At 41.0% G+C, this 14,965-nt stretch overlaps 1 protein-coding gene across 1 annotated transcript in view; it reads right to left on the bottom strand.

Annotated features, from left to right (window-relative positions):
- The window catches only part of grik3 (glutamate ionotropic receptor kainate type subunit 3), an 86,162-nt gene extending 73,646 nt beyond the window's left edge, over window positions 1-12,516 (bottom strand). The window contains exon 1 of the mRNA XM_046398854.1: window positions 11,107-12,516. Coding sequence (XP_046254810.1) covers window positions 11,107-11,221 — 115 coding nt within the window. The 5' untranslated portion in view covers window positions 11,222-12,516. The remainder of the gene's footprint in view (window positions 1-11,106) is intronic.
- Between the last annotated feature and the right edge of the window lie 2,449 nt (window positions 12,517-14,965).

The raw sequence follows: 14,965 nt of genomic DNA, 5'->3' as shown, positions 1-14,965 counted from the left end.
TATTATCACCTGTTAGAAATTCGATTCTCCCAGATGGATGAAATTTCTACGACATGTCTCTTTTGTGTCGAGAAAACATTTCAAGCATGTACATTCTGAAAAGCAACAGGAAAAGCCGAGCAACCCGTGACGCGTTCTGTGACACAAAGATGAGGTGGCAGCACACCGGACGCTAACACAGAATGGGGAACAATTATGAAGCTCTGTGCAATCAAGGGGGTCCCTGACAGGCTGAGCAGGGTCTGATGAGCCAGTGTGTCACTCTGGAGCTCCAGGGCACCGCAGCTAATCAACCACCGAGGAGGGGCATGAGGGGCGAGATCACTCAAACCCTCCATCAACATGCTGAGAGGAAGGCAATCACCAGCCCATTTCCATGTGCTGTTATTTCCACCCCTGCCCCCACTCTCAAATCAAGGTGTGCAGATGACCAGGGAAGCACTGGATGGAGTCAAAGGTGGCTGGTGGGTGCAATCAAATGAAGTGTGGAGAAAGAAAAAAAAAAAAGCAAGAAAAAAACGTATGGTTCTGCAAGCGGTTTATTTAAGTCATTTAATATCTTTAAGAAATCATGAATGGATTGGAAACATGAAGGGAACAGAAGAGTGAGGAGCAATTGCTTTCCAACCAGCAGCTCATAAGATCCCTGTGATTGGGTTTGCAAATTGAAATGTAAGTCTTGTAATACAGTGCATTGAGGAGACTGAAGGGGTACGGGTCAAAAAGGTGAAAGACGGGAGTTCTCATTTTACCCTGGCAAGGGATTAACACAATGAGCGTATGTCAGCAGAGTCACATTCTTCTGTCTGGTAAGAAAAGAGGAAGAGCAAGTGAATGAAACCCAAACAAAAGATTATCTTTTACCCTCTGAAAAGAACGCACTTCAAATAAATGGTTATTTCCTTCTCAAGGATAGGATGATAGGTAATAGAAGGAGACAAGAAAAGGGGGAGAGGGGGCTCCTTTTCTATCACCATGATTCGTATAACGTGAAACAAAAAATGAATTAATAGACAAAAGCCTGACAGCTCGGCAGCTTGATAGTGTGCAGACTTCACAGATGCACCGCAGCATGTTATAATACCTCCTCCTGTCCTCTGTTTTAAGTTTGACAGTGGCTGGAGAGGCTCCCTACACTAATAGGCTCCACTCAGAAAGCAACACCAGGCTCATCCTGTCATCTTGTACCGTCCTTCAATGCATAGGCTGTATATTAACAAAAAATGTCTCTGATGTGTCTGGGCTCCAGCCAGCCCATCATTACAGACTGGAAATCAATTTCACAAACCATGGTGATTGTCTATTGTGGTTTTTGTTAAGGCCATGATAGCTGGGCAGGGAAAAAAAGATACGTTTCTTTCCTTTTTAAAGTCATTATTTTTGTGTGTACAAGTCTCTGATATTCCACCATGCTGGGTACAAAAGAGAAATACACATTGAACAAGGAGAATGTTGAATTATTACAACATAATACTCTCTTCTTCTGCATCAAACTGACCCCCTAATTTTAAATCAGGGGTGCAAATAAACATTTAGCTTTATCAGTGATAAACATGTTGGTTTATTTTGGGCAGCAACTAATGATTATTTTCATATTCATTGAAGTCGTGATTATTTTCTTAATTATATTTATTCTATAAAATGTCAGTGACTGTTACAATTTCCTAAATTTCCTGATATCTTACCATAACTTCAAATCAAAAATCCAAAAACCAAAAAACATGAATTTTCTCTCACATGAGATAAAGGAAAACACCTGCACTTTAACTAGGGTATGTTATATATGTTGTATAAATTATATAAAACACTGATCAACTATATTTGTAACAAATTGATATTCTGCTAATTGAGTAATCAATTAGATAAAATGGTTATTTCATGTATAAAATGCTAAACTAAATGTCAGATGCCAGCTGCAAGATGCATAGTGACCAACAGCCAAAACATTCAGTCTGGAATGATGACACGAATGACACTGTAGCAATCAGCTCTTTGGTATTATTACTAAATTAATGTATTTTCTGTTGAGTGACTGATCTATTAACTGACTAATCATTTTGGTCCTATTTTAAATTGCTTTATTAAGAGTTTTCTCCTTTTTGATTCTCTGAATTGTAGCCTGTGCTCCCCATACGGTTGGAATTTTCCTAACCACAACTGAAGTAATTACCTCCGTGGCAGACAGGCGATCCATATGTGAACAGTGCAGAGGGAGGCCAAACAGGACATTAACTGAGCATTAATTCTGCGATTCCAGCGTGATGCCAATTATTTTAAATGTGGTCAATGTTCTGATGCTTATGAATTTCTCCAAGCACCAATCAAGCTAATAAAAGCTGCTTGGTATAAATGAAAATTAAGCTCAAAAAGCCAGTTCTAGAGCAGAAGAGTGAACAGCAATTTGGTTATTCAAACAAAACCAAGAGAAAATTTGTCTGGCCCATGAATTTAATAAGAACTAAAATACACATCGTATACATAGCAGAAATACATAGGTAGAAATAAAACTCAGAGGTGTAACAGCTTCATGAGATAGTGATGGAGGACCAATTTACCACCATTAGAAACCTTGTTCCCACTCATGTACACTTTGTAATTTTTCTAATTGACCTTTCAAGACATTTACAATATTGACATTCGTAAACTGTGTTGCACTCAAAATTTTCTAAATAAAGTCTAGACGTATAATTACAGTGAAGAGATGTTTTTCTTTTCCTTGTTTTAACTAACAAATAACTTTAACAGACGTTTTGCAGATGCTGACACACACTACCACTGATAACCAATACAGACATTAAATATTCTGCATATTGAATATAGTGTAAATGTGTTTTTAAAGACGCCAGGTGACGATGGTGTTAATGTTTTATGATATTTGTGACTAAAATGGCGGCCAAGTTGGACCAGCGTTATTTGCTTTAGCAGTGAAATAATCAGCCTAATACACTGCAGATGTCTCATTAAATTTGCATATGATTATTGTAGCGTTACTTCAGTTGATCCTTTTCATCAAACCAGATAATACTTGCTGATTGCAGATTATTTCTGCGCAGGCAAATTTCATGGTATTATTTTCACTCTTGGTGAAAAGCAATTAGGAGCATAGCTTGTAGTGTGCCCAGTGTTATTCAGAAATTAGCCAGCTTTCATAGAATTAATTCTCCTTTATTTCTCTGGAAAAGCAGAAACACAAACTCTTGGGCTGAGTGGTTAAAAAGGGGGGGATTATACAGTATGAAGCTGCATTTTCTTTTTTCTCACTGAATATGCTGCATCCTAAATTTTAGCCTGTGAACTTTGATCAACTAGAACAAGGAATAATAAGGAGGACCAGGACCAATTTTGTTTTATAATGTCTGGAAAACATCTACTTAGAATATAATTATACTTTCTAACTTATGGTTAAACTTCGGAGCCACAATCAAAAATGGAATTTAAAAAGTTTCATTTGAATGTTTGTGTAGTGAGAATGTTAAACAAAAAATAAAAACAAGCGACCATAAAATAAAAGTAATATTAATAATAATAATAAGAAAAAAAAAACAGACCAAAACACAGAAGACTGATCACTGCAAGACAGGAGAAAAACACTTGAGGTTGGCATTGAAAAAACAGGAGCACTTGAGGCTGAAAAACATGATTTAGGAACAAAGCAATCAGAAATGTAATTTTTCATAAATTCTCTCTGATAGAGAATTGATTTCCTAGAATAAATAAATGAATAAAAACAGTTGCTTAGATGATAGACTAATCTCCAACAATCGTATTCTAGTTTGCAAAGTGCATGAGCTTTGGTTGCTATGACAGTGGGACTGTTAGCTACAACCTTGTCTGGCTTTACATTCGAGGCCCTAATTCATACAAGCATCACTAATAGCTTTAGTAAAAAATGTACTGCTTGCCTCAAACCACCCACAATCTCCTCTCCTCTTCCCTTCCCTGCCAATGATAATCTATGCCTTGTTCCTTATATCTGAAGCTGGTCGCATGCAGACAAGCTGTCTTCAGATGAGTCGCAGGGGAGCATTTTGCGGTTAACCACACGGTTCTCCGGAGGGCAACCTGGACAGTAGATGGGCAGCCGGTAAAACATTCACTGAGACAGGAGAGACCATCCCATATTGTCTTGCCTGCACACAGCACAGAGTGCTGAGTGGAATCTTCTGGGTATTGGCTGTGTTAACTAAATTGACATTGGCTTTCAACCTCTTGGCTATCCATCAATGAAGGGGTGAGCACAAGGGCTGGAGAGGTAACCCCCGAGTGTTTTGCACTTCCTGTGGTTGCATTTGTTACTGCTGTAATGAAAAAGGAAGTGTGTGTGAGTCTGTGTGTGTGTGTGTCTGAGGCAGGACGTGGAGGAAAAGATCTCAGTTTCCTCCCCTCCCTGATATTTTTGGTGATCATTTATAGTGGTTTTGGCCTGAAGAGGTTTGTCTTATCTGTTCCTTCTCTCTCTCCCCCTCTCTGGGGGAAAAACAGAGGGTGAGTCTTCTCTAGCCTACTCTCTCACAGTTGATTAGTAACTCCTGCTCTACCCCTACGCTCCGGGGATTCTACGCCAGCTCCCCTTATACATCCCCTTGTCATGCACGTACTCACACTTCCTCTCCTCTCTCGCTCTCTTTCTGTCCCCTAAACACACACTCATACACACACGTCTCCCCACAGTCACGGAACAGCAATTTGAGGGAATCACACAACCAAGACCTGACATTTATAACAATGAGAGCTTGATTAAAAGGGCAGAATGAAACGGTGTCACCCTCCATTCATTGTCCTTAGCCCAAGTTAAATAGGATTTAAACCTGTGCATTGCGGCTGATACCTCCACTGTCAATTCCTGATTGCTCTAAAGCACTGAGAAGAAAAGGTCTTGTTATTGTAATGCATGTGCATAACAGTATGTAGCTGAGGTGTCAGAGGTGGCCAAGTTTACACAGAGCGTCTGGGAATAGATAAGGACGGCGCTAACGCTGGGTGGGAAAGCAAAGCTAATACTGCTCCGGTGAATACCATGCTGTGTGAAAGGCAGAGGAATAAAGCTTAGTTTTATCTGGCTTGGAGCAATACACAAAAGGCGCCAGCATTGCAACGTGGCAGGTTTTAAAATTGGGATCAAAAGGTTCAAGCTAATTAACAAGCTAAATAAGAGTCCCCTAGCTTCATCTACGTAACCACCCTCGCTCTTTCTCTTTCCCTCTGTGTCTTTTGCTGCAGCACTAGCTGTGCCTATGGTGTGTGCGTGTGTGTGTGTGTGTGTGTGTGTGTGTGGTTCGCCAAGACATACAGTGTGGCTGGAAAAGTGAAGACAAATTATGCCCCATGCTGAAATGTAAAAAAGTAATCACCAAATTACCTCCAACAAGATCATTCTAATTAACTATGCAATATTGCCAGCATGACCCTGAGAGAGAAATACTCCATGATCAAGCTTTCTTCTCAAACTGTTTTGATGTTCTTCGACTTCTCCAGCAGAGCCCCGAGGAGGGCTGAGATGGGAGAGTCAAATGGAAAGGACAAGGGCACATAATAAAGACAAATGGCTAGAGCATGAAATTTGATGCATTGCCTTGGTACAGAAACATTCACAGGGAAATAGCTGACATTGACATGCCATGAATTTCAGAAATCCACTGTCAAATCCAAAAAGCCCACGTCCTGCTATAATGACACTGAGTCCCCCTCCGGTAGATTTCAAATCAATCAGGATGTTGTTTTTTTTCATTGGTTGAAGATATTTAAAGGATTGCTTCACCCGTATTACAATTGTTACTTTTTTTTTTTTTTGGTTCCTAAACTTTCTCACGGTGTGTCGTACAACTTTGGCTTTCAAGAACTTGGCTTTGAATTTGGATTTCTAGTTTCTCATATTTTAATTATGAAGCACTTTGTGTGATTTTTATACCTATATAAATAGGAATTTACCTGTCTTTGAGATTTCAGCTTCCATACCCGAAAACAAAGTGGGCAAAACTTTTAATAAAATCCTATAGCATTATGTCTTTCTAGAGAAAAATGCCCTGTCACTTTAGAATCAGTGAAACTGTGTTCTTCCCATTAACAAAGATGTTCTCATGAAAACTGTTTAAAGTTTATTATGTAGATTATATTGACTAGAAATGAAATTATTTATCTTATTTGGGCCAAGTTACAATCACTGTCTGCAATATAACATCCACCATGTACATATCAGTGGGTCATTACATCATTTATTTGAATGAAAAAGATGACATTTGAAACCATGACGAATGCAGAACCTTATTTATTTCAATAGGCAGAAACATATGCTTACAGCAGACCTTTCACTATGAAGCATCCACTTTGTGTGATATGAAAACACCATCTGGTGTGTTAGCAGCAGCGAGGCTAAGCTAGCTGGGTCTAGATTGGACCCTGCTGTGTCACAGGATTATCTTACTGGTTGGTAGATCCGCTCTATTAGCCTCTAGTGGCTTGGATTATTGGATGATCGTTATTATGTGTGACTGAACAAGGAGCTAAGTACCTGCACTTCCTCGACGCAGCTAAGTCTTGTTAGTGACATTACGAGCACATTTCAGAGCATTACACATTTAGTACAACTTGTCTGAGACAGGAACCCACTGTTTATTTAATACACTTTGACTCAGTGCATTGAAAATGTGTTGACTAGCCTCACTGACTAAAAAAAAAAAAAAAAAACAGGCTCTTTGCTTCAGCAAAGACAGACTATATCATGCCTGGAGCGCATATTTGTTTGTGGAAGTAGAACGTTCCTTTCTAAAGCATCTAAACAGGATCACAGGCGAGCACAGAAGACAGCACGTTCAGAGACGGGCCCCTCTGCTCAACAAAACGAACATCTGCCGTTTCTCATCAGTGAGATTGAAGCTAATGACGAGCCGTGAGTGTGCTGACAGAGAGAATGGAATTGGATTGTGTACAAGAGGCCCAGTGAGACCAGACATATGTTTTGGAAAATGTGTTGGATGGAGTATGGCTTTATATATAGTGCATGTGTGTGTGTGTCGAAGCTAAGATACGGATGCCCGATAGTGGGAGAGGCAAAAAATAGACTTCTGCAATGTCTTTTGCAGTACATTTATCCATCCATGTTTATATAAGTGGATGAAGGTGAGTGTGTTAGCGCAGGTAAAACAACATCGTCTTCCTCCCCCTTCGATCTCTGCTTTCGCTAACAGAAAATGGAATTACACATCAAAGAAGCTTCTCCCTGTATATCCAATTCTTCTGTGACCTCTACCAGCCTTTGTTCATATTCACCACGACAACTCCCCCGGACCCAATCCTCTACCAGCAGGCTTCTCTCGGCTTCCTCTCGCTGTCTGGGGAGAGATTAAATTTAGATCAAAATGAAATATTCATTTGCACTCAGCAACTGATGGCCATCTTAATTTGATACAACTTTGGTGCAACATCTCTGCTCATTTTTCTTTTTCATCGCCAAACACTTTTAAACGTCCTCCTCTTTCTTCTCTTGGCCGGCCATACCATCCTCCTGTGGGTAATTCTACGTACAAGCAGCCTTTTGGGTTTGACTTTGTTAAAAGTAGAATTGCAAAGTACCATTACAGCTTTCTGCGGTCTCTTGAAATATGTCTGAGTCATTTCAGATGAGACATTTGCACAAAGCCCAGTGAGGAGGATCTCGGGGAGAGTGCACTCTCTATAGCTCGCTAGAAGAGTTAATCACATGAAAACTCCTCAGTCTCTCCCTGCTGCTGGTGTGGGGATAAAGACAAGCCTCTGAAGTGACTCTATGTTCACAGACTTCAACCAGAGTGGTGACCACAGACCCCAATTTATCCCACTGAAGCTTGCGAGTGGCCACACTGCATACATCTTCACATTGCTGCACATTTGTCAGCTTACATTTAAAATGTTCAGGCTGTTTCGCACACAATAATTAAGTCTGCAGTCATGGCTGCCCAAAGCATTTTTAGTGACGCTAAATGAAAAATGCATATGATCAGGTATTTTAAGGGGTAGAGCGAGGAACTAAGGAAATGAAATCAACATGAAATCATCAGGAAGATTGATTAACTGGCACTGATTAAGTGCTTTAAGTATTAGGTAGATAAAGTAATTGATTATTCAATAAATCCCTGTCAGGCAGTGAATAACCTCGCTGGCAGAGAGAGGAGACAATAAATGATGAATTAGTTTCATCACCCCACAGATGAAAGAGAAAATGTATAATAATATGCTTTAACAAATAAATTACATACATGTATGACCACATTTTCAACTTATCAGATTTCCAAATTGGACAATGCATATATGATGCGTACATAGGAAAATGAATGCATTGTGCATCCTGCTCTCTGGGGCTACAGAACAAAGCACAAAAAGCAACTACCATATTCAAAGCAATTGTCAGTGCACCGCTTCAAAATGTGATTTCCATGTTGGCGAACATAGAAATTACCAACACATGCTACCTTCTGAGAGGAAAACCACATTCCCATCCTCCGGCACTTGCATCTTTATTATAACAACGCTGAATTATCAACTGAAATGGCTCTGAAGAGATGAGAGGTTGCAAAACATGTCAGGAAGAAAACAAAATTACGAAAGGCAGGCGGAGGGAGACTCAAGAGAAACACAAAGAGGACAAATACAGGAGGAGTAGTCTTTTATTCCCTCTAACAAATAAAAGCTGCAGAATGAGACGGAGCGACCATCTGGCCTCAACTTAGAGTAATGCACTGTAAAAGCACTAAAATCAATGGCAACAACTCTACCTTGGATGCCCACCATTACCCAGATGGTGTACTTGGAGAACTGCACAGGCCACCTAACCAAGAGCAGACAGCACAGACAGAGAGCGCCGTGCTCAAATACCACCGCCCACCTCGGTGATTCTCACTGGTTTGTTTGTGTTGGTAACCAGTGCTGGGGAGCGACGCTGGCCATCGAGCACTGACTATAACAGAGCCCTCTGTTGGCTTTCAGCACGGTGGCTGTGACACAGAGCACACACACACACACACACACATGCCAAGTGCCGAATTACGAAAAAGGTCGCACAAAAATGTCCACTACTCATCCACTCAAAAGAGCGCTCATCCCTAAAACGAATCAACAGAGCAGCGAATAGCAGCGTCCCCTCACAGAGGACGCTGTAGCATGTCTGCAGCGGCACACATACACACAGACTGCAAATTTGAGACGCAGCCTCATCCGCTATTAAAACAAAATGAAATTTTGCAAATGCAATTATGCAGAATGATATTTCCATTTCTTGTTTTTCTCAAACAGGCCCATATAGCCAGGACAAAATAAAACACACACACACAAGGCCGCCTCACACCAACACTTCAAAAGATCAAATGAAGCCATAAGCATTTTTTTTTTTTTTTGGCACTGAGGCAAATGCAACAACCTTCTCTTGCATGCTCCTCTTCTCAGCTTGTCAGAATGCAATCTCAGGAACACAGGGAAAAAAAACAAACAAAAAAACAAACAAACAAAACTGCTCCCGCGCACTGCAAGCTATGATAGATTCTATAAAAAGCAATAGTGCGACTGGAGCACATTTCAAGGTAAATTTGTCTCAGCACTTTGACATTTTTCAAAACAAAGCCTGTCAAGTCTATTTCAGGTCTTCATCTGAGCTGCTGCCACAGGAAAAAAAATAAAATAAATAAATAAAAAAATCATTTGGTTCCTTTGACCAAACGGCTTCAGTTCAGATCAGTGGAACGAGAGCTTTGAGGATATGTGCAGTTTCTAAGACATCACCAAAGTCCATACACAGCAGTGTCACAGAAGTCGTGGCTGTTCCGAGTGCAGCAGTCAATCACAGGGACATCCTGCCCTGTCGGAGGGCTCAGGACTAAACATTGTTCTACAGCCTTGGACTTTTTTTTTTTTTTTAATCATGTGTTTCTACTGAAGCTCTCTTTTAGAAACAATCTTAAATATACAGAAGACTTGACTGCATTCACTCAAGGTTAAAGAATATATAAGTCTCATAACTTTAATGTAAATTCACCACCCACTGAGCTGGACAGAAACGATGTAGGTCTATTACAAAATGAGAGTGGGCTGTGGTGGTGTGCAGATATGTCATACAGGGCAACAACTGGTTTGGGAGAAAAGGTCATTTACCTGTTAGACTACTGTGGTATAGGGAGGATAATTCATCTACTTTCTCCCATCATTTAGACCTCGAAGACAAAAGCTCCGTTGAGATGCTCTCGCTCCCTGGCCGTATACTCCGGCTGTTGTAGTGGTATGTTAATGTGGGCCAGTGCCATTTTGAGTAATTGTCCTGCATGGCACTCCGCCAAATGTCAGAAACGATTTGCTTCGTGACAAAAACCGTATTGATCTTCATTCTGTTCCTGTCTCTTGGCGGCGCAAAATGTTTCATCGCATCGCCAGCCTCCGAATGACAATTCTCACATTGTTCCTCCGTGTAGAGATTGGTGGAGAAATAAAATAAAGACGACGCCAGCACAAACCCTCTTTCTTCTTTTTGACGATCACGGAGAAGGCAGCTTTTAACAGAATAAGAGTGTTGTTTTTTTTTCTTTGCATGTACTTTGTTTTGTTTGCAGTGATGCGACAATGTGAAGCGAGATAAAAAACTTGGGTGAAGTGTAACATTGCTTGAAACTTTCTCGTGGTGTAATACTTAATTTGACACTGTTGCTTTTAACTTAACAGACTGTCCTTAAAAGCTGAAACTCACTTCCAGAAGGCATGGCAGTGAGCCTGAGTTTAGTGACTCAACATGCTGGCTGCAGAAATTGGAACAGACAAAGCAGAGTGCATGGAGGTCACACTAACCCACAGTATTTCATTGCATGGTCTCTGACTAGAAAAGGCATCCTCGATTTTACAGACAATCATCTGCTGTAATACGTTGCTCTCTTGTTGCTCGTTGCTTTCCCCTCGATAAGTAAAGCGGAGAATTCACACCAGATTCCCCCGAATGAGGCGATAATGAACAGGACTGCTCGTTTTAGTTCAAAAACAGCCGCTGCCGCACGGATGGTGACCCCCACCGGCCAACGAAGCTGAATAAGGAGCAACTTTCAAGGTTATAATGCAAACGCGAGTTTGTGTGTGTTCATGTAAATGTGGACAACTTACCTATTCGAATAACGTGAGGCATCCCGTGAGAGTACTGAATCCAAAAGAGACATGCAATCAGCGATGTCCAGTATTCCCAAATCGCACTCCGGGGAGACAGCCAAGTATTTCGCATGGTTGTAAAGTCGCGGGATCCACTTTTTTTTTTAAAATTCCAAAGACGACTCAGAATTGCTCATCAGAACTGAATTCGACGGAGCATATGTGGATTTGGGTGTCTGCGACAAATTTGCTCTCATTGTACTTGGTGCAACATTCTCTCAGGGTTTTTCTTTTCTGTTACTCACAAGTCTGAGAGCGGTCTGATCAAGATGAAGCCCCACAGTCCCTCACAGGCGGATCGGTGATGCACATGCGATCGCAGGCTGCTTCAGTCAGCCCGCAGGAGTCTCCGTATCCTGTTCCTACCTCCGATTCTGTCTGTCTACTGACACGCACCACGGCAACAACCGAACCTGACTCCCCGCACCGCCGTGGAGGAGGAGATCTGCGCCTGCGGAACTTTGGGTCGCCTTGAACGATTCTGTCGCCCGAAAGACAAACAGAGAAAAGCGTTACACGATGAGTGCTGAAGAATGTAAACGCCCTCCAGACATTCAGAAAAAAGCTCTTTTCAGTTTAAGCACTCCGGTCCCTCGTTCCGATCGGGAAAACTGCTGAGATAACACAGAGGTCTACTTTGTGGAGGTGGAAAAGCCGCTCCGCGACGCTCCTCTCCAGGTGCGCACGGCTATGGCAAGGGGCTCGATACTGAAGAACGCCCAAATCTGTTCAAAAAGGCTCTTTGTTACACAGTGTTCATTTAAAAAAAGCTTCTAGTTTGTGCTGGATCAGAAGGGAGTGCAGAAAGCCGCGCATCTGCGTGCGTCTGACGACCCTCCTTCCACGGTGCCACTAGAGGCACGCGTCGTTACGCATACTTGTCAACTATGTCCAGAAGTATTTTATGGCGGTGAGCCGGATCCGAATGATGACCCACTTCTCTACTTTTCCAGCTGTTGTTCACTTTTGTTATACCTTAATTTCATCACATTTTATATCATGAGATTTGCCATTTTGTGCTTTTTTTCCCCTCAGGAATCTTGAAGATTTCTTCCTTATTTACTGCATTGAAATAGCAATTTCTTTTTTTTTCTTTTTAACCTCAACATGGAAAACCCCCGGCTGCCAACAGTACTGTGAATGGGATGAATTATTTGCACGAGGGAAATAAATGCCAGCTGCGGATTGGGCCGTTGACAAAGGAGGCTTCTTATCGCTGTTCTTCGAAACATTCTGTGTGTGTCAATGAGTACATTAAACCCCCGTAACTGCTTGGTGCCTATCTGGCTGTCCATTTTTCATTTCTTACAAAGGAGCCGTCAAATGCAAGCTGTAGGTTACATCCACAGTCACATAAGAGAGAGTGCTGCTCCTGGCTCTGTCACCACTGCAGCAGAAGAAGCTGAAAGTACTGAATCACCTGTTTGGGGTGCACATTTCAGTACTCGTTTTGCTTTCTTAAAACACATAACTGAAACTAGCAGCATCACCAAAAGGCTGAAATAAACTTTGGAAAGATGAAAGCTAACACCCTCTGGGATTCATTTGTAACTTATTAGACCTTTAAACACGTCTAATATGCAGATAGATAGAGAGATGGATAGAAAGACGTTTCCTAGAAAAATCTGACATCACAAATAATAATGATGATAATAGCAGACATAATAGAGATTTTATATTTCTAATAAGCAAGCACCACACACACACACACACACACACACACACACATATAATTTTTATTTTTTTTACATTAATGATTTGCAGTTTTTAAGCATATTCTGTAAAATGCATGGGTACATTTCTTTGTGCTTAATAGAACATTGTTGATGAGAAAGTGCTGTGGCTCATTGGTTTTATTTTTCTGTTTAGAATGGGGGAGAGAAATAAACTGTGCATCAGGGGGGGGGGCATGCTAGCAAGAACAAGCCAGACTGACTGCCACTGCATATTCATGTCTCTCGGAGCAGATTTATCGCCTCTTGGCACAATGTAAGGACTATCAACGTGAGTTATGTGGCCCGACTCTCGCATTATCGAGATTCATTGACTTGCTGCTCTTTCAAATACAAAATGTACACAGCTTTAGCAAACAAGACATTCCGAGTCTGTGGGTGCCCTCTATAGAGAGATGGAGGTCTGTGCTCTCAATCACCTGGGCTGATAACTGAGTGGAGTCAGGCCTTAGAACAGGAGAGCTCCCCACTGTGACACAGAGACAGGAAATGTGAAACAGCAGATGTAGTGTCTCGGTTAAACTTCGACATTTTGAACAGTTGTTGGGGCAAACTTGACTTTAATTGTTTGCGTTTGTTTACAGCAGTTGGCATTCGGTCTTCATGTGGACGTCAGCTTTGTCTTCGCTCCGTGTTGTTGTGAGATGTGCCACATGTTACAGTGTCTCCTGCTATAACAAGAAATGACAGAGATGCACTGTGGCAGTGGGAGGAAGTGCAGTCAGGAGGGTTATTAGAAAGGACCGGAGCAGTGTCAGTGCCATGTCATCAACATGTCATGCTGTACCTGCTGTCTCAAACAATTATTGGAAGATGTTTTCAGATCCTTCACTTCCTAGAAGAACTGATATAACAATTTAAATATAGCAGAAAATCCTGCATTCAAAATCCTACTAAAGTTAAAGCACACAAATCAACAACATGCACTCAGTTTACATTCATTTATGCAGAAAATGGACAACATGAGTGTTTTTTTTTTATTGAATACTACATTTTTAGATGACTATTACTGGTGTAATGCTGATGTGTTAGTATATTTTACTACTGCTGCTCAAGGTTGAGCTAGTTTTACGTACTTTATAAAGAGTTCAATAGTTTAGTGCAGGGAGAAATGTTTCTTTGCTTGAACTGATAACAACTCATAGACTTCTAAAACATTTCTCCACTGAACTGAATTTTAATCTGGAAAGCAAGTATTAACTCCAGCTGTCAGCTGTTAAATTTGGTGGGCTAAATCATACAGTCTTTCTCTGTGAAACTTAGTGGAGTAGAAGCATAAAATATATGGGAATACTCAATTACCTCTAAATCTATGCACGTACTGTCCAATAACTTGAATAAATGTACTGAGTTACTGCACAACACGCTTTGAAATTAAAAACCAAAACACACTTCTTTCAGGATCCTCCTGTATGTTTGAATAGACTTCCCAGTGATAAAAAAAATGGTAGTAAAAGTTGCTAAAGGTTGTAAAATATTCTTGTTATACTGGTGTGACCATGCAAGGTCATGATGAAACAAAAATGGATTATAAAAGTGGAACAGAGGTCTATAACAACATTGAAACAATAGTGAAATAACTCAGTCCAGTCCCGACTCCGAGTAACTTAAAAAGTCGTTTAAGCGGACTCTTTTTAAGCAGGTCACACATCCATATACAACAGCAGTCAGCTCTGTTTCCCCCCCTGTGAAATGATTGCTGTTGCATTTACAACCGACCAGCGATCAATGCCTCGTCTGGCAAGTTGGTCATAACTAATGGCTCCAGAAACATGAAGTCTCTATTGTGAAGCGGGAGACATTGACAAGAGCTGTACTTAGTTGACAGGATTGATCAGCACGTTTTGTTTATTTTTTGGAAGATTGTGAGCGAGGAGAAAGAGGACAATCAATTTCCACACAGCGCCTTTCACTGCTTGCCTATTTGCCTGTGATTGGCTGGAGAAGATGTGCAATCCAAGATGTTAGATTGTTCATAATTATTTGGAAAAATTGCTGCGCTTCGACTGAGCCTTAAAAATGAATCATGTGAAACATTTTCACCATTGATTTTGCTTTTCTCTTCAAGAGAAACATAAAGAACT

Source organism: Scatophagus argus, chromosome 9, assembly GCF_020382885.2.
Source record: "Scatophagus argus isolate fScaArg1 chromosome 9, fScaArg1.pri, whole genome shotgun sequence".
In the NCBI taxonomy this organism is placed as follows: domain Eukaryota; kingdom Metazoa; phylum Chordata; class Actinopteri; family Scatophagidae; genus Scatophagus; species Scatophagus argus.
Note: the sequence above shows the minus strand (reverse complement) of the source record. Positions and strands in the feature narration are given on the sequence as shown.